General features: G+C 43.4%; 1 protein-coding gene across 1 annotated transcript in view; it reads left to right on the forward strand.

The window, feature by feature from the left end:
* Positions 1-20,624, forward strand: part of LOC124861664 (methyl-CpG-binding domain protein 5-like) — a 31,627-nt gene extending 11,003 nt beyond the window's left edge. The window contains exons 3-10 of the mRNA XM_047355556.1: positions 3,528-3,630; positions 4,564-4,735; positions 5,752-8,091; positions 13,264-13,460; positions 13,539-14,657; positions 16,387-16,460; positions 16,566-16,638; positions 17,092-20,624. Of these exons, the coding sequence (XP_047211512.1) occupies positions 3,528-3,630; positions 4,564-4,735; positions 5,752-8,091; positions 13,264-13,460; positions 13,539-14,657; positions 16,387-16,460; positions 16,566-16,638; positions 17,092-17,154 (4,141 nt within the window). The 3' untranslated portion in view covers positions 17,155-20,624. The remainder of the gene's footprint in view (positions 1-3,527; positions 3,631-4,563; positions 4,736-5,751; positions 8,092-13,263; positions 13,461-13,538; positions 14,658-16,386; positions 16,461-16,565; positions 16,639-17,091) is intronic.
* Positions 20,625-20,812: the final 188 nt, after the last annotated feature.

Below are 20,812 nucleotides of genomic sequence, written 5' to 3' on the forward strand. Positions count from 1 at the left end.
GGCTAATCCATTTGTGAAAATGTTGAACGTTCATTTTTTCATTGTCATCGTCCTAAATTGGATAAAATAAACACAAAACAAATCCTAGCTGCTTCCAACATTGTGATTGGTTGTTGGTCTCCAGTAGCTTGCCTGCAGCTCCTAACTTTAACCGTTCTTTCCTATTCTTTGCTGAATCAGCACTAGAATGGGAGTTGGTGCATTTTTACCCTGGATTTGGGGATGAAAACCTCCTAAAATAGCAACTCTAGATGAGAAACCAGCAGCAACACAAATATTTGCTCAGATCTCCATCCATCTCTGAGGTTGGACTTATAATCTGTGCGAGGGCAACAGGCCATATGTTTGTGATGCAGAAGAGGGTCACACTGCATCAATTAAAGAAGCCACATGACTGCAGGTTTTATTTCACATTGTCCCTTGGACTGCTAAAGAAACCGCGTTTTAAATTAAAGTTTGATCATTAGGATTTAATGAGTCGGCGGTTTGAGTCAGAAAGCCCCCAGCAGGTTTATTTACTGTCCACAAAGGGTCAGAGCTGCTCTAATTGATCGGCTCTGCAGGAAGCCGACACCAACACGCGGATGTTTTGATGCTGCTGCTCTCCGTGTTGAGTCATGCTCGTTCCCTCGGCCACTCCAGCGACGGCACGGTGTGTCTGACATCTACTCGGTGCTAAAATCTCCCCAACATATTGTGCCTTCGGAGGCGGCTGATAAAAGTGAACTGAGGGCCCATTGATACAGAAGAACTGCAGCCCACGTTTGCACAAATGGTAAATGCAGGCTTTCCACCTCTGTTAAGAAACCAGCCATTCATAAATAAAAAGCTCTTGGCTGCTGCTGCAGGGATAGATCAGAATCAGCTTTATTGCCAAGTTCGTACATACAAACAAGGAATATGACTCCGGTACACCTTTGCTCTGTTTTTATTTTGCGCTATAAGATCATTTATGCATATATCTTTATGTCCTTAAATATACATATATACAAAGGTGCATTTGCAACATCTATATGCTGTTGTTTTGTACTCTATTAAATGTTCATCAGAGAAACAGCCTGGGGGAAGAAACTGTCTCTGTGGCGGCTGGTTTTAGTAAACAGTGCTCTGTAGCGGCGGCCTGAAGGTAAAGCTCTAAACAGTTTATGTGCAGGGTGTGTGGGGTCTGCAGAGATTTTAGCAGCTCTTTTCTTGACCCTAGACCTGTATAAGTCCTGGATGGAGGGAAGGTCAACCCTGATTATTCTCTCTGCAGTCCTGATTATTCGTTGCAGTCTGGACCTGTCCTGTTTTGTGGATGAACCAAACCACACTGAGATGGATGAAGACAGGACAGACTGAATGATGTCAGTGTAGAAGATGACCAGCAGCTCCTGTGGAAGGTTGAACTTCTTGAGTTGCCTCAGGAAGTACAGTCTCTGCTGGGCCTTCTTTCAAACAGTGTCTATGTGTGAAGACCATCTCAGATCCTCAGAGATGATGGTTCCTAAGAACCTGAAGTGGTCCACGGTCGATACAGTGTTGTTGAGGATGGTGAGGGGGGTGTATGGGGGTGGTGTTCTCTGAAAGTCCACCACCATTTCCACAGTCTTGAGCGGGTTGAGTTCAAGGTAGTTCTGACTGCACCAGTGTACCAGCCGATCCACCTGCTGTCTGTATGCAGACTCATCACCGTCCTGGATCAGTCCAATGACAGTGGTGTCGTCTGCAAACTTAAGGAGTTTCACGGACAAGTCCGATGAGGTGCAGTCATTTGTGTACAGAGAGAAGAGGAGTGGGGATAGAACACACCCCTGGGGGGCACCAGTACTTATTGATCTGGATCGGGAGAAGATGCTCCCCAGTCTCACCTGCTGCTGTCGGTCTGTCAGGAAGCTGTTGATCCACTGACAGGTGGAGGCTGGGACGTTGAGCTGGGTGAGCTTCTGGTGGAGGATGTCTGGTATGATGGTGTTGAAGGCCGAGCTGAAGTCTACAAACAGTATCCTGGCGTACGTCCCTGGACGGTCGAGGTGTTGCAGGATGAAGTGTAGACCTAAGTTAACAGCATCATCTGCCGACCTGTTTTCTCGGTAACCAAATTGCAGGGGGTCCAGCTGGGGGCCTGTGATGTCTTTCAGGTGCTTCAACACCAGCCGCTCAAAGGACTTCATGACCACAGACGTCAGGGCTACAGGCCTGTAGTCATTTAATCCTACGATGGTGGGTTTCTTGGGAACCGGGATGATGGTGGATCGTTTGAGGCAGGAGGGGACCTCACATTTCTCCAGTGACTTGTTGAAGATCCTTGTGAAGATCGGAGTGAGTTGATGTGCGCAGGCTTTCAGGCATGATGGGAAGACGTTATCAGGTCCTCCTGATCTGCTAGCAGTCATCCTGTCCTGTAGGCAGGAAGCTTATGATGTAAATCTGCTTCTGTTTCCTTGTTTGTGCTCGATGGGAACAACTGTTGGTGTCTCTCCCAACCCTGTTAAAAGCAGAGGAAAATCTGTTAACTGTGACTTGCATTTGTATCCAGCTCTCTATACTCTGATACCCCTAATTAAAACTCTGCCTCAGCGGTTTATTAGAGAACAAACAGCATCATGAAGACCAAGGCAACTGAAGGGGTTAAACCTCTTTGCTGCCAGATATCCAAGTAGGAATAAACATTTTTAAAAAGCTCCAGAAGACTTGCAGAAAAAACTCGAGGAGCCAAGTTAAGGGAAAACACAGATGTGAGAGGAAAAATAATTTCACTTTGGAGAGGTTCAAAACCAGGAAGCTCTTCTTGATAAAACAGTTTCCAGTACACGGCTTTAAAGTTTGTTGTGTTTTAAAATATTCTTTGTTGTATTTTAAACCAATAACGTCACGTTTCCGAGGTGGGTCCATCACCTGCAACCATCAAGTGTGCCAAATCTGCACTTCTGAGTATGATGTAATGGGACATCCCCACTCCAGACTGGGTCTACCTCACTGGGTTCAGGCAAAGTTCAAACAGTACATGACGAGCTCAGAACAAAGATAGTGTGTGATCCTGTGAGTTACATTACTGATACAGTGACATCTATTAATACTTGTTCATTATTGACATTAATAAATAATTAGTCCTTGGTAGAGGCAGTATCATGCTGTGGGCCTGCTGTTTGTCCAAAGCAAAAGGGAAGCTTTCTTTCAACCTTATAATAAATGACAATGTATTGATCTATCACATTAAGCTCTAATAAAATCCATAAAGTGACAAATAATGGAAAAGTTTAAAGGGTGTGAATATTTCTGCTGGCAAACAAATGTGTACCAAGTTTTAAAATCATTGCAGGTTTCTGTTCTTGGTTCACCCTAGAAATGTTCTGGTTTGAAGACACCTGGAAAGTTGTTCAATGAGAGTAAATTTGTGCAGAGTTGATTCTGCAGATGCTGCCTGACGGACCTGTGAAGTGCATCCACTTCAATCTGGCTTGGTTCCCTGTTTTTAAAATCTAAATTACAAGTCAAATAAAACCACGAGCATTCGGGTAAACCCCCCTCTCTCTTCTGTTTTTCAGTCCCAGTGGCTCGGTGCTGTCCAGCTTGGAGCAGGTGAAGACCTACCTGCTCACAGATGGAACGTGTAAATGCGGCCTGGAGTGCCCGCTCATCCTCCACAAGGTAATGTTGGTTGTGCTGATTCAGGTGAGGCTAAAATGAAAGCCTCATTCTTTGAAAGACATGAAACTGCTGGTGTGGGAATTCAAAACTACTAAATAAAAGAGTGAAGAGGATTAAAAAATGTTTTCTTACGCAGTCTGGAAAAACATGGAATTCATTTAGTTTTTTCCCCAAGATATAGGAGAATACAAAATTGGATTTCCAAGCATTGTCTTTCTTTCTTTGTATCCTTCCCAGTATTCATCCTTCTCTCCTTGCTTGTCTTTCTTTCCTTCCCCATGTTCCTTTCTTCCTTGTGCCATTACTCCTTCCTTCCTTGCCTCCTCTGTTTTCCTCCTTGTGTCCTATCTTCTATCTATCATGCTGTCTTTCCTTCCTTTATCCTGGCTTTTTCTCTTTCTAGTGTCTGTCCTCATTTCTATCCTTCTCTGTGTCCGTCCTTGCTTCCAAATATCTTTCCTGTTTCCTTACATTATCCCACCATTTCCCTACAACAGAACAGAATAATTCCTGCATCTTCCACTTGGAAAGTTTGTCTCTGGGATTCTCTGTTTGAGGACAGCGTTGATTCTTTTTTAATTCTTGCCTCATTAGTTGCACTCTGAAACGTTACTGTTGATGCCAGCTCTGCCATGTTGGTCACTCCAGATGTTGGAGAACTTTGCACAGCTGCAACACATTGTTCCACCTCTATGAGCTGAACACATAACCACTGGTTGTCCAGCAAACCCACCATCTACTCCTATAAAGAGCCTACAGATTCATTTTCATATCATATGATGCAGGATTTTAGTTCAACGTTCTTGAAGAAGTTCGACTCTGATTTATCTGTAACTTATTTATGCACTTTGTTCCGATACTCACGTTTTGAATGGATAAATGACATCCCAAATACATAGTAAGATCACATTTAAACATGCCGTTTGTCGTCAGGTGTTCAACTTCGACCCAGGGGCGGCTGTCAAACAGAGGACAGCGGAGGACGTGAAAGCAGACGAAGACGTGACCAAACTCTGCATTCATAAGAGGAAGCTCCTGGCTGTAGCCACACTGCACAAGAGCATGGAGACACACCCGCCTCTGGCGTTGAGTAGCCCAGGAGGAGGTACATGGACATGTTGTTAGACCCTGGTATATTATACAAACAAGACCAGCAATCTGGCTTAAATTGTAATTTCTTTGTAGCATGCTCATTATTGACATCTTCCAACTGCTTAAGCATCTTTATTGGGCTCTAACTATTGCAGCCTGTGCTATTTGAACCATTTAAGTAAAAAAAACTCATGCGGGTCATGTCGACTGTGACTTCTGCTATTTGTAACATTTATGTTTTTATAAAATACTTACATTTATAAAACAAATTTCCCTATAGAAATAAATACGGAATGCTTTAGGTTTTTTAATGTGTTTTTTATGTTTTACCATTTAAAAAGTAAAAAAGAAGTCAAATGTTCTAAAATGCCACTGTTGGCATATTAGCATGTATGCTAATATTAGAATACTAGCATTATATCTACCATTAACATATTATGTACTGTTTGCTATTGCCTAACATGTTAATGTTAGCATTATAGCTAATGTTGGCATATTGGCTAAAGTGAGCTAACTAGCTAAAGCTACCATATTATTCAATGGTATTTAAAAAGGGATTTGATTATTCTTCATCTCCTCATCTTCTGATACTCAGTTTGTACATCAAGGATGGTTACTAGTATCCTAGCATGTTATCAAAAGGTGACAAGTTATTGGTTAATGTGATAGGGTTAGCTTTTTTGGCAAATGTTGGGTATAGTTTACATTTTTGCAAATGCTAGCATCTTAACTAATGTTCGCAATGCTACCACGTTAGCTAATATTAGCATTTTGGCTAATGCTAGCATATAGGCTTTACCGTAGCAGGTATTGTAAGTTGATCTGATGTCAAATCCATATTTAAGCATATTTGACAAAGTGGGTTGGATTATAAATGACTAAATTAGGCTTAAAGAGAAACGTTTTTACTATATCACAATAAAATTAAACTCTTCAGCTTCTGATATTCATTGTGCTTGTATGTTTCTTCAACAGATTTTATATATATAGGCTTTTATATAACTTGAAACTGATTTGTTTTCCTTCTAGGTACATCACCTGCGGTTGCTTTGCATTCTACAACTCAACGAGCAATAAGGTCTAAAGCCCACGAAGGGTTGCCCAATGCTGTTGGCCCCGAGTGCAAGAACCCGTTCAAGATGATGATGGCAGCCGGACAGCAGCAGCAGAGGTTGTATCCATCTCAGGAGGCAAGTGGAGCCCTGCAGCCTGAGCTTTACTCTGGATACCCCCGGGCACAGAGGTTATCGAGTGGGGATCCTGGAACTAAATCTCCGTATCGGGCGGGGTATGGGGGCATGTTGAGCCCATCTTCCTCCAGTGCTAAACTGTATGGAGATGGATCTCAATCTCCCAAAACAGACACTCTGGGCAGCCCTGAGGGCTTTCAAAGGACCAATCCTTGTGGGTTCCCAGGAGCCGGTAGTCCTGGTTCATCATCCATTCATGGGAACACTAGGACTCCTCTTTCCCCACCCAGTGTAATGCTTCATGGCTCTCCTGCAGGCCAGCCATCCTGTGCGATGTCAGGAAGGACTAGCACACCACTCTCCCCTACGGCCACTGCCAAAAGCCCTGTCATGAACATGAACATGCCACGGGGGAACTTCCCACCTGGCATAGATCTGCCTCGAGCAGCATTTCATCATAAATCTCAGCCCCCTGTGCATCCTGTACCTCCCCCACCATCCATACCACCACCCTGTGCTCTTCAGAAAAGGCAGTTAACCTCTGAAAAAGACCCCTTAGGGATTCTCGACCCCATCCCTAACAAGCCAGTTAGCCAGCCCCTAACCCATGCCCCCAACCCTTCCACCTTTCAGCCCAACATCCACTCTCAGGTACAAATGATGAATGTAAACATCCCCCCTCCTGTCATTGTTCCCCTGCCAAGCAACTTACCTTTACCCACAGTGAAGCCTGGACCTGTGGGCCATGGTGGCAATGTGCAAAGGATTCAACAGAGTGGTCCTTCCTCCTCCATGTCCCCCTCCCCTGTCACTTCCCCAGTTCACATGGCTGGGCCAGCTGTAGGAAGAATCGAGGCCTCACCTCATCGCTCGCGGTCCTCCTCCACCTCTTCCGAACATGGGAGCTTTGCAATGCCCTCGGGTCACCAGGCCCCATGTGCCACAATGAAGGTTCCACCTCGTTCTCCCAGGTCGGCTATGGGATCTCCCCGGCCGGCCATGCCCTCAAGCCCCTCCACCAACAAAACCGACCCTCTCCACCAGTATAAAGACTCCCAGCTGCTGCCTGGATTGGGAAACCCAGTGGGCACCCATCAGCACAGCAACTCCATGTATTCACCCACCTCGTCCTCATCCTCTCTGGCAACTTCCAGCGCTTCCCAGAAGGGCCATCCTGGACTCCTTGGAATGCCCCTGAACCAGATCCTGAACCAACAGAATGCGGCTTCCTTCCCAGCCAGCAGTCTCCTCTCAGCTGCCGCCAAAGCACAGCTAGCAAATCAAAACAAACTTGGCCCTGCTGGCAACAGCACTCCTGGCATGGCTGCTGGCGCTGCGGTCGGCATGCCGGCCATGGGGGCAGCCGGTGGAGGTAACAGTGGGGGTGTCATCTCTCGAGGCATGGAGGGACACAGCACTTTAAATCCCATGCTCCCGCCAAACTCCACCATGCTGCTAAACACTCCAGAAGGTCAGAGTGGTCGGGCAGCGCTTCGGGACAAACTCATGGCCCAGCAGAGCACGCGTAAACGGAAGCAGTCATCCAGCAGTGCTGTGAACCATGACGGTGGTAACAACATGGTGTTCAATATGCTCAACAAGCCAGGCATGGGAGGACCCCACATGCAGGGGCCCAGTGCTACAGAGCAGCTGCGAAAAGTGGGCCGAATGGGAAACCTGCATCCTAACGCCTCCATGGCTCAGCTGCTGCAGTCCATGAGCTGCCACAGTTCCCACAACATGGCAGGGAACAGCCATCGCCCAGGTCTCGGTCCTGGTTCACATGCAGCGGCGCTTCTCTACAACGAGTCCACAGGCATGCTCCCTGGTGGCCCTCAGCAGAACCTCCTGGTCCAGCAGAGGCTGCGGCCTCCCGGAGATCCCATTCAGCACTGCCAGGGCCTGGATCCCTCTGGGGGCCACCTGGTCCCCCGTCCAGGCCAGTTCCCAGACATGATGGTTCAGATGCAGGCTCAGTCCATGAACAGCTGCGGGCCTATGGGGCCAAGCGGCGGACCGATCGCACCTGACGGGATGCCGCTGGTGCGCCCCAACACTAATCCACCACCACTGTCCCATCCAGGCCCACACCCCACACAGCTCCACAGTATAAGGAGGACTAACCTTGTGCCACACGGAGGGGGCGATGGAGGCTGTAACCAGACTGTCTCGGATTCAGGTGAGACTTCTTCAAAGCAGCTGTGGAAATTAAAATCATATTTCTATCAGGATGGATGTGATGATTTAAATGTTAGGTTTTTTTTTTTTTATCCAAATACTTAAAGGAGAAAAAGCCATGAAAGATTTTCACTAATAACTGGCTGTTCTTCAAGCATACTAATGTAAGTTAAGGTAGAAGGAATAGGAGGTTTCATTTATCGGGTTGAATTACTGATTCTAATTCACTGCGCTGCACCTTTACATCCTCTCTGGATTGTGACCAGTAGTTCAAGATATTGACATTAGGCAACCATTCATAAAAAACGGAAGTTAGGGACTACTAGTCTAATATAACTTTGGGATTTCTGTAAGTGATATCACTATTGAGCACAAATATTTAAATAGCCAGAACACAGAAAAGCAATTAATATTAACAAAGAAATAACAACCTTTTAGATAAATGTCAGGTTTTAGGTGTATTCTGTTTCATTTACCAGCATGTGGGATTTGTTTCATTTTTAATCCCAATTTGTGAGTTTTATATATTGAAATCCCTAAAATGAAGATCTAGAGGTTGCCTGTAAACTGCCTGTCCTCTTTGCTGGTGATCCACATCCTTTTTCCTCTGATAAGGTCCTGGCATGATGAAGCTGTGGTTTCTATGGTTATGAGTGAAGTAAAACCAAAGGATTTGGGTGATGGGCCCCGAGTCAAGATGGTCCGGCTCCTCCAGTATCTCAAAGCTAACTAGGGGGCCCCTCATCTTTGGCCGCCCACTAATTGTCAGTCAGCCAGAGTTTCTCTTTGTTTTATTTGTATTCTAGCATCAGTCAATGGCGTAAAAAGATGGAAAAGGGATCTGCATCACGGTTTAAGGGAAGCAACTCAGATAGGGAGCTGTAAAGAGCTTCTCCCAGAAAGCTGGTCACTATAGTAACGATAGACCCTGAATAGCGACCAGAGTGAAGCCTTTGATGACAGTTTAGGACGGTGTGCCTGTTTGTGTAGGTCTGCTTGTGCATTACAGAGTGTGTGCTTCTGTTGTTTGAATGCACATGGATGACTTGCAGTAAGACTGTATTTGTTTCTGACCCGCCTCCCTGCCTGCAGTTGACTGGACTCATTTTATGTATTTGATTTGCGTTTCTGTGTTCATTATAGAAATATAATCGAGGTCTGCTGCAGGCCTCCTGTTCTTATCATGAGCTTTTCTGTATTTCTGCAACATGAATTCATTGAAATTCAGGCTTGTTGGTGGAGCGTGATGGTTTTTTTTTTATCACTGGGGATTTAAAAAATGTTCTGCATCCTTATTGTAACTGCAGAAACAGATGTTTGAGGTTGAACTTAATCAGTCGTCAGAGAAGCATTAAAAACCACCAACGAAACAAAGTCTGCGGCTTTGAAAAGCGCTTGGTTCTGGCTATCCTCTGCCCTAATTTCTGTTTCTCTATTTTAAATGGATATCATAAACCCATCATGAGTGAAGAGATGTTATGTGCAGATAAGATTAGAGATGCAAGGAACATATTGTTTCTAACAAGCTCTGCTTCTGCTTCTTTTTTAGTGATGTGACGAGTGGTTTGTTAAGTTTCAGCTTGCACGGCCCGCTGCTCTTGAGCTTCTTCTTTGTCCTGGCTACTTTCTCCAAAGTATCGTGAAGATTGCATAGTATTGCATTGTTTTATATAATTAACAAGACTTTTCTCATGAAAATGAATAATGTCTTGTCAGAGGTCCCAGTCTCCTGTGCTTTGAAGTATTAAGTTATTCTTTGTTTTTATGTGAAATGTTTCCGATCATCAAAGATAACCTCAGTAAATAAAAACAGTAGATTACCTCTGATGATTTCATCTATTGAGGGATAAATACTCCACAGCAAGCTGCCCAATGTTAAAACAGAACCCCTGCAACCTTTGCCCTGCATGCGTGCTTTGGATCTTTGTCCGGCTACGTAAACAAGGCGTTCTTGAATTTAAATTTATAAACTGCTAACTGGACATTCTTCTTCAGGATTTCCTGCTAGGGAGCAAAATTCATGTTTCCATCAATTGCGGCAAGTCGTCCAGGTCCTGAAATGGCAAAACAACCCAGACCATCAAAATAACACCAGCATGTTTCAATGTGGGGATGATGGTCTTTTCCTGAAATGCTGTTAGCTTTACAGCAAATGTAACAGGATTCACAGCTTCCAGAAAGTTCAGCCTTTGTCTTGTCAGTCTGCTGAATATTTTCCTGGGGATCATCGAGATGTTTTTGTTAAATGTGAGGTGGACCTTGGTGTTCATTTGAGTCACCAGTGTGTTTTCACCTTGGAACTCTCCCATAGATGCCATTATGCTCAATCTGTCTTTCGTATTGTTGAGTCATGAACTCTGACCTTAAGTGACACCTTCAGTGCTTTATATGTTGTTTCAGTTTTTTTCTATGTGCTCTTGGTATAATTTTGTTAGGCCGAACATTCTTGGGAAGGTCTCCCGGTAATCCATATATTCTGCATTTGTGCCAGATTGAAATCAATGCCTGTTTCTCATCTATTCTCGAGTTACTTTAGATCAGGGCATGATGTGTTGCATCTAGGGACCTTTTGGCCTACTTCATGTTAGGACACAGGTTCTATTTAAGTGATTTTTTTTGATTCCACGTGTTTCATCATTTCAAAGCTGCCTTTTGTATTTACTTGGGCTACCTTTGTCTGGTATTAAAATTGGTTTGATCTGAAGAATTGAAGCGGGACATAAATCATAAAAAGAAATCTGTCAAGGTGCAAATACTTTTTTAAAGCTCTGTATATCAGACTCAATGTAGTCCTCCTGAACAGTAGGGGTCACTATAGAGATACATTTTGCAGTATTAAAGCCAGGCTTAACATTTTCAGTTATCCCATCTGTGGCATTCAGTAGTGATGTACGATATATTGGCATTAAAATCAGTATCGATAATTTTTTTTAACATATTGGTAGCGATAGTCCAATAACAACAATTAATTTATGATTAATCGATTATTGAAATAATTACCAACTAGTTTGGTAATTGCGTAATTGTTAACTAGGGTAAAGAACATGCCATTTGCTGAAGGAACAACCCGCTCAGCAGTAATTAAACCAAAACTTTACAAAAAATATATACATTTTCCATTTAAGATGAAAAACCTTCTTTGTCTATAAAAGATGCTATATCCAGAACGTGAATGTGACATAGCTTGTCTGTCTGAGCAGAAACAAACGTTTTAGTATTTATTCTAGGTTTAAACCCTGGAATAGTGTTTCAGTTTGTGGCAGATGCCTTGTTTGGAAGAGTTTTCATTGAACAATCGTAGAAACTGAGCTGGACTGTGGCGTCTGAGATGTAGCCTTCAACCATCTGTTTTGGTACAGCTGCTCTGCTTTGAACCCCCCACCCACTGCCGCTCACTCTACCGCCATTAACAAATATTCAAAAGTTCATTGTAAACTCCCCTGGACCCCCTATATCCAGTTGACCGCCACCCCCATCCCCCTGCAGCCTAAATTTGCTCCACCCAACAACACCCCAACCCCCGCCGTCATTCTCCCACCCATCTTTCCCAACAAGCTTCCTGGCTGCGGACAGCACCACCAATCATCACTCGGTTTCCATGGCAGCGTCCCCCAGCAACAGCCGTCACTATATCATAGCACTAGCGGAGGATGTGGGGAGGACGGGGGAGGGGGTCAGCCGAGTAGTGGCTCCTCTGCGTTGGAGAGAAGAGGGGGGCGGTTAGGAAGAAAAGAGAGCACACACAGCTGCCCTTCAGTGACGTAGCATCGCACCAGCTGCTCCAGTCGAGACTCGTCCATGTTCACACCCACAGAACATGTCGGGCCTTCGAGATTCTGTATCTGCCTTGGCTTTGTCTGCGTAGTACTGGGCCCGCTCCCTTATTCATTGATACATCTGTGGCCTTGATGTACTTTGGTTCATGTGCTGTCCTTGGATGCTTTGCTAACAAGTCTGGCTGTACAGTTCATCTGGCAGCTTGTCCATCTGTTGGTTTGGGCTGCAACTGATTGTTAATGTGCAACTTTTCCCTTTTGTGAGTCTCAGCTCAGAAACATTCTTTCAGCAGCTTGGCCATTGATTTTTCTGGTGGAAGCACCAGATTAAAATACAGGAATAAAGTGACTCAAAATAATGGGAAACTCATGCCGGCCAATTTGAAAACCAATTTAATCAGATTTAACTATCAGTTAGACAAACGGTAAATATTTACACCGTACTCATCTCGGATGGTGGTGTTATAATACGTTTATTAAAGCTTTAAATTAAACCCTAGAAGAGCAGGTCCCTGTATAAAACCATGGGATTTATCAGTTTGCTGCTCTGTTAGCAGTGTAACAACTGTAGCTGCCCAATAATGTGGGCAACTTGAGACATTTCCAGGCTATTTGAACTCCATTATTCTACAAAGAGATATTCTATTCACAAGTAGAAAACATTAAAGATAGTTGGCAATCTTTCCAAGAGTTTACGTCCCAGCAAGTTTACCCCCAAGTCAGATCGTGCCAAAACCTAGTAGCTCCATGTCAGAGTCTACAGGCTTCAGTCATGTTAGATGTTTAAGTTAATGACAGGACAGTTACACAAAGACTGAACAAGTTTGCTTGTTTGGAAGGGTTGAAGGATTACTAACCCTGTTCTTCAAAAAATGAAAGCAGCTGCATGATTTTTGTTACAGCTGAATAAACCATATGACTTGTGGAACAATGTTCTGTGGACAGATAAGAGCAAAGTAAAGATGTTGGAACAAAATGCACATTGCCATGTTTTGAGAAAATCAAATGAAGCATATTGATGCAAATTCCTCATACTCATCCTCATGTCAAGCTTGGTGGTGGAAGTGTGATGATTTTGGTTTGTTTTGCAGAGTCAACAATGAACTCCTGTATGCCAAAAATATGCTAGAGTCAAGTGTGAGGCCATCTGTATGATAGCTTATTTCAACCTGACTGAAACGCTATGTTGGGACCCCATGAGAGCTATGCATAAACAAACCTTGATGAATTGAAGTGTTTCAAAGAAATTCTGTCATAAATTAAATTATTTTTGTATTCCCCAGATTATTGCTGTAATTTCAGCTTGCATCCTTGACCCTTTCTTGCCATGGTAATTATTCCCCGAGTTACAGCATTGGGATCTGTTAATAAATCCTGTTCCTTCACTGGTTTTTCAGGCTGTGGCATGGGCACTCTGCAGCCACATGTCAACGCTGGTGGAGGTCAGCTGTACCAACAGCAGGTCCACCAGATAATGCCACAGGCAGTATCCTCACACCCAGCTTACCAGGGGCAGCAGCACTTCTCTGACAACCCACACTACAAAGACGGCAGCAATGGCGGCTCCATGGCCTGCCTCTATCCAAACTACCAGGTAGACTTTGGTCCTTTGTGTTTTTTGCAGTTTCTTACGAAGAAGAAGACTTCATGTTAATAATTTGTGTTTCCACAGCAGGGAATGTTGCCCCACCCACAATTTGGGGAGGAGCAACCGCCCCAAAGTGAGGGGCTTCCAGTAGGTACACCTGGCTCTGAGAGGGGACCCGGCGGAGGGCCAGAGGTGGTGGATGCCATTTACAGAGCTGTAGTGGATGCCGCCAGTAAGGGCATGCATGTTACCATCACCACCACGGTGAGTGGGACCACGCAGGCCAGTCCGGTGCCCGCCCTCAGTGCCATGAGTGCCTTCACTTCCAACATGGGGGAGCCCGTTAACCTCCCCCAGGCAGTCAGCGCAGTCCTGCATGGGCACCAGGACAGTGAGACGTTAACCCAGCAAGTCAGACCGAGGCAGGTGAGACCGGGACGTGGACAGAAAAACATGGATCCAGGGAAGAGCACTCCGGACGGTCCAGAGACCAATGACTACTTCCGCTCCCCTGGCCGTGGAACCCCTAGAGGGAACTGGGATGGAGAGACGCCACACGGGGGAAGCTATGATACGCAGAACAACCCCTGGGGTGGAGAGGAGTTTCTGGAGTGTTCTACTCAAGTAAGAAGTAGTCCTCTCATGGAGAGACCAGCCAGTCTGGCCCCTGCCCCACCCTGCCCTGCAGAGGGATCCAACGACCACAGCCTGCCCATGCCACACGATAAGACCTTTTTCGACCGGTTTAACAACTGCAACCGGACCCCCTCCAACTACAAAGAGCGTCTGGAACAAACAGTAGAACGGTGCGCCCACATCAATGGCGCCACCCCTCACTTTAACACCAGGCCTTACGGAGAAGCACTGGGCCCCCCGCGGCAGGAGCTGACGGGGGACGACCAGTCACCTGGCTCTTCCACCAGCCTGGAAGGGCCTCTGGCCACACCCAAAGACTACAGTCACTACAACGGTCATTTCAACGGCATGGCCCCCAGTCCCTCAGACACAAAGAGCCTAAGCAGCGAGGAGGACGTGCGGCAGCCCGACTCTCCCTCGTCAGAGCTACTCCCCTACCGCCCCAGGACCTTCAATATGGGAGAGCTGGTCTGGGGCCAGCTGAAGGGCTTCCCATCCTGGCCTGCCAAGCTGGCCGGGGACGAACAGGTGCACTGCGCTGCAATGCAGCTGCGAGAGCAAGCCAAGGTGAGATGCAACACCTGTCTCCTTTTTATCAACCAGGACTAAATAAGACTGATTGACCCAGTTTTATTCTGAGGTGTGATTTGGGGATTTGCAGCAGATAGTTATAAACTCAAAGCTGAGTTGAGATCAAATACTGGAAGTTTTCCTTTAATGAAAGCTTCATATTTATCCGCAGTGGCAGCTTAGGGTCAGCATGGGCCTTTGTGGCAACACTGTTGCAGGAATCAGCCTTGTTCCTGTTTGATTTTAGGAACACCTTTTAGTCCACTTGTCTGTAATTATTTAGACCCCCTGAGTCAGAACTTAGTAGAGCGACCTCTCACTGTAATTACAGCTGGGGTGTCACTTACAGTTTTCCACATCTGGAGACTGAAATTCATTATTTATCAAAAATAGCTCAAGCTCATTCAGATCAAAAGGAGACGGTTTGTAAATCTCAGTTTTCTAGTCTTTTCTTAGACTTTGACTGGGCCATTCTAACACAATATGCTTTGATTTAAATAATTCCATTGCAGCCTTTGCTGGATGTTTAGGAAGTTAAACCTTCACCCTTAATAGTCTTAATAGCTTGTAAACATGTTTCTTCCAGGTTTGCCCTGTATTTAGTTGAGTTAGTCTTCCCATTTTCTCCGTCCGCCGCCCCCACAGCATAATACTGCCTCCACCATGTTTCACTACGGACAGGGTGTGTTCAGAGTGATGTGGGGTGTTAGTTTTTCGCACCGTCCACATGTTTTTTCTGTCTCCATGATGGCTTGTGACAACCAGCATATTTGACTTGTTAGGCTTCCCTTGTAAAAGGACTTTCTTCTTTCCACTCCTCCATGAAGGCCAGGTTTGTGACCGGCACATTTTAAAAGATTCTCCCACCTGAGTGGTGAATCTCTTCAGCTCCTCCAGAGATATGGACCTCTTGGTTGCTTCTCTGATTATTGCTCTCCTGTCAGGTGGACATCCATGTCTTGGTAGGTCTGCAGGTGGTCCATCCTTTTTCCATGTCCAGCTTTCTTCCTGAGTTCTTTGGTCTTCATGATGCTGTTTGTTCTCCCTCTGAGGTCTTCACAGAACAGCTGGATCGATACTGAGATTATATTACAAACAGATGGACTCTGTTTGCTAATTAGGTGTCTGAAGACAATTTGGGTGCACTAGATTTAATTTAGTAAAGTGGGCTGATTCAGTACCTGTCGGTCTATCACACAATATCCCAACTAGATACACTGAAGGTTCTGGTGGTGAAGTGACATCTTCTAAATGTTCTCCGTTTTACTTTTGTTCTGTAGTTTCTGTTTTGTTCTTCACTCGTCAATGAATTCCTTTCTGCCCCACGACCTTCCTCTAATACAGTGGTTGTTTTTTTAGTTTTTTTATAGCAAGCACCTCCATCTTGCAAAACATTTAAAAACAGCAGTGCAACAAGAATTTGAACTTTTTTTTAGTTAGCTGCTTGAAGTTTGAAAGCTGAACAAAGTTTGGATTTTTGACGATTAAATCTCTGACTCACACGCATACACAGTACCATACAACCTCATTCAGTGAACTTTTTGCTTTATTGAAAGTACAAAATGCAGAGAAATACATTAGTAGTTTGTTTTGCCGGCAGAATTTAGCCTGGTCACTGAGCACATCAGTACAGGAAATCCAAATGTTTTATAGGCACAGTGGTTCTGAAAAGTGTACTGTACCTCTCTTTGAAACGTAAGCAAACTTTGACTTCTTCTCCCTTCAGGTCGAGCCAGAGAAACTGAAAACACTAACCCACGACCTGGAGGCTCTTGACCGAGCCGCCAAGAGAGGCCTGAAGTAAGAAGCTCACATACATTATGTTAATGTTGAGAAGTTCCTACGTTTGTTTGTCCTTTGATGGCAGTTTGTAGGGCAATGATAACATGAACTGTTTTCCTACAGACCGAAGCTGAATAACCCCCTGCAAGCTGCTCTCCACGAGGCCATGAGTGAGCTCGATAAGATGTCAGGCACAGTGAGTATCTGCTGCGTGTTTGGCCCCTCGAAGATTTCTTCTGTGACACTTACATGTTTCAGATCATTAAATAAATGTTAATATCTGGCCAAAAAAATAACCAGTTTTAAACGAGGTAACCGAACCAGCCTGGCTCTTTGACATTCTAAGAACATTTAAGAACAGATAAGAAACAAAGTCGCTGAAATCCATCAGTTTGGTTTGGGACTGCAGTGAATCACAGCGACAAATGGAGAAATAAAAAAAACTAGGGATCATGCAGCAGGACAGTCGTCCAAAGCACACCAGGAAGTCCACCTCTGAGTGGCTCAAAAAAAGCAGCGATGTAAAACATTAGAAACACGACGGCAGCTGATCAGTTAGTCAGTTTAAATCTCTAGGAGAAATGTGTATTGTATAAAACTGTGCCTCTGCATCCAGCTGTGCTCATTACGTGTCCCCCTTTGTGTCCAGCTCCCATCGAGGGACCGTCAGCTGATGCTCCCCAAACCCAAGAGGAGGAAAATATCCAGATAACATTGAATGTGTCAGGCACAAGAACGTCCTCGGAGCGGCCGGAGGCCTCGCTCCGTTTGGCCTCGACGAGGCGATCTGAGCTCTTCAACAGGTGCTACACGGACTTTCAGTGGTACAAACCTTGTTCCATGATATCAACTTGACTTTGTGACTGACCACAGAAGGTGCTGGAAACTCCAATCACCAATACAGTTTTAACTGTAGAGAAAATAAAAATAAGAAAAACACAAAAACAAACATTAAAAACAGTTGCAATTTGTCTACAGTTCACTGAATTAACTATTTTTTTCTAGTATAAGATGGTAAAATAAACAAAAAAAAGCTACAAGCGTTACCTTACATATTTAAGAAAAATAGACAGTCCAAATATTTCTGATACATTTTCAATATGTATATAGATAATCCTGAAATTTCCTGCTATTAAGAATTGTATGTATATATTGTACAATGTCATGTACAAGCGTACCTAATGCACATTTTATCTTTTATTGTACAAAAACAAAGCAGTAGAAGTGTACCAATGTCTTGGTTTCTATTGAGACGTGCGGCTGCTTCGGGCCGCATGCATAGGACAAATAAGATGACCGCCTAAAAGCTTTTATATGACCAACTGTAAGTCGTGCTGTTTCCCTTCTTTTCTTCAGTCCAGGATCGGGCGAGTGTTCATTTCGAAACTAAACAGAATGAACTTTACCAGCAGAAAGTGTTCCATGTTTATTTTTCTCCACCAGCTTCAGCCGAGACAGGAAAGCCATCGTGTTTACGAATCCGATGAGGCGCTTTTAGGAAGGAATTATCCACCTTAAATCGCCGTTTCTGATACACAGTGAGCTTCGTTAGAATCATGACTTCCTCTCTTTTCTCCATTTTTATGGTCGGTGGAGCATGGAAATTGTCCAGACAGATTTTTCACATATCCAATGCAAAGTGATGCTAAAGTAAAACCCTGCGGTTTGAATTTGAGGCTCCAAAACCCTTAAATTTAACCCAAATGTTTAGTTCACAAAGATAAATCACATTTGGGTGGATTTTTCCTTCACAATTTCCGCCGTCATCATTGATTTCGATTGTTCTCATGCTTGTCTGTACAGTATTTTAGTTACTTTTACCACAACTATAGCTTTAGGTGGGCTAACCAACCTCAGAGTTTAGATCATGGAAAGGAAACACTAACTTGACGAAAGCATTTTTCTTCTTTAGAGGCCTTTTTGTTTGTGTTTTTTGTTGCTTGTTGATGTAAATTATTTATGTACAGTACTCCATATTTATTTTAAGCTTTACAAATATGCTAGATGGCAATAATACTACCAAGAGTTGAGAACTAAAGCCTTATATGTGTATATGTATGTTTTGTTTTCTGTTATTTTTGTTTTTTAACAGGTGAACAATGATCATGTATCCCGTTATTTAAGAAGTTTGGCGCTCCGATTTCTCATTTTGTTACACATTGTGTCATGGGGTGTTTTGGTGTAAAGACCATGTTATTTATGAATATTAACTTTTAAAAATGGCAGACGTGGAGGTTTTGAATGCAGTTTTAACACTACAGTACTGACAGTATCGGAAACTGCATCAAACTGCTGCTCCTCCAAATCAATAACCTGAAATCGCTATTGAATGATCAAGTGCAATAAACCAAGCGATGGATCAACAGCATCTTCAGCAATCTTCACTTCTCTTGCTTTGTTTGCCTTTAATCCGCTTTCTTCAGACTTCTCTCTACTCCATAGTTTTACAGACACAGCACACCTGTTTCAACTTGAGATGTTTCCTCCGACCAAAGCAGTTCCTGTGTTAAACAAGATCTTAAACTGGTTCTTAAGAAACACAGCAAAGTACCAGTAGGGTACGCAGTTTATAAAGAACACTGCCAAATAGTAGTTAAACGCAGTGTTAAAAGCAGGATTTATAAATACCTGCTGGTGGTTTTAAAACAATTGACAGTATTTACAAACATTGCTACAAACAGGAGTTGCATGCCCAGTTTCAAACAGGATTTATAAACACTAGCTGAGAAGATTTAAAAATCTGAATCTGTTTCTAAAGAACTCCGCAAGCAGGAGTTACACATACTGTTTCAATCAGGATTTATAAATAGCTGGTGCTACTGAAAGACCTTTTGAAAATAGGAAGCGTGCACACTTTTTAAGCAAGATTTATAAACGCCAGCTGGTTAGAACTGACAGTGTTTATAAAGAGGATGCAAACACGCTTTTAAGCAGGGTTTAGACACTCTAGCTGGTTATTTAAACAGAACTTTCAATGTTTAAAAACTGCTTGGTAAACAGGAGTTACCTGCAGGGTTTACAAATATCAGCTGATAGCATTAAAAGATCCCACCTTGTTTATAAACTCTGTTATAAATTCAAGACTTAATTGGGAGATTTAAACCTCGCTCTTTGATCGGTTGTTTGCCTATAGTTCCTGATAAAATGCCTTTCATTTAGACAACCAACACGCTGGTCTTGAGATGTGGCCGTTTATTATGGTGCTTTTGTCACTGGAAACAGGACAAACTGGTGCAAATCAAGAACAAGCATTGTTTTAGCACTGGAACTGGTTGATTGGAATAACCCCCCATTAGGAATTCCCAATAAAACCTGAATACATTTCAGTTGTTTTGGGATTCTTTGTAAAAACCAATTTATTAAAACTTCGTAACCTTTAAGTTAAATAATACACTACAAAATATCTCACCTTTTTCCAGCTAATAAATGCTACAACCCATATAGATGTGGAGAACAGCTCTGGTCCAGACCTACGAGTCGACTTACACAAATGTTTGCAACCATTTTCTGTTTGAAGAACCTTTTATATCAGTTTGTACTGTATTTTATTTTACGTGTGCTCACTCACTACTTTCTGGTTGCTTCATTCACTGCTTTTCCATGTGTTGTTTTTTTTTTTACCCTAAACTACAAGGAAATCTGCCCTCTTTTGAATACATGAGCTCTTTCGGTAAAGTTTATTCTGCTCTTCTGCCCCTATTTTCTTTGTTTAGTTTTTTTTTGTGTGCAATGATGAGCAGGAGCCCAGTTTCATGTCAGGAACCCATTCATGTTCTTCATGGTCAAACGGTGGAACCATTTCTCGCCTATGGTTCTGTGTTGAGGTGTGAGTGTCCTTTTCTTTTATTCTGTCAGTATTTGCTTTCTCTTCGGCTTGTAATTAAGTATATATTTTTCTCACTAATATATACTTTACAAAAAGAATAGACCTGCGTGAAGTACGGTGTGCATTTGGTTGCTCTTGTTTATTTCTTTCCTTTCTGCATTAATGTGGGTTAGGAATAGTGCGTCAGAGTTCATTATTTTCACATTGTTTGGACTTTTTTTTTTTTTTTTTTTTATGGTTTGATGTAAACAGCATTTTTTTGTAAATATTGTGAAACATTACAGGTCATGCAGTGATGTAACATTTTGAATAATGTTGCACAGATGTTTAAGATATTAAAAACATGTTCACTCTTACTTGAATATTGTGGATTTTATTATATTGTTTTCCAAATTCGAGTTTTTTTACAGCTCCTGGACAAATATTTTAAGGTTATGATGACTAATCAGGAATTTAATGGGTTTTCTTTTGTTTGACACTGCCCTCTAGTGGGCAATAAAAGCACACCTTATGGGACTACTGAAATCTACTAGAGTTAAACTAG

The sequence above is a fragment of the Girardinichthys multiradiatus genome, chromosome 24 (genome assembly GCF_021462225.1).
Source record: "Girardinichthys multiradiatus isolate DD_20200921_A chromosome 24, DD_fGirMul_XY1, whole genome shotgun sequence".
NCBI classification, from domain to species: domain Eukaryota; kingdom Metazoa; phylum Chordata; class Actinopteri; order Cyprinodontiformes; family Goodeidae; genus Girardinichthys; species Girardinichthys multiradiatus.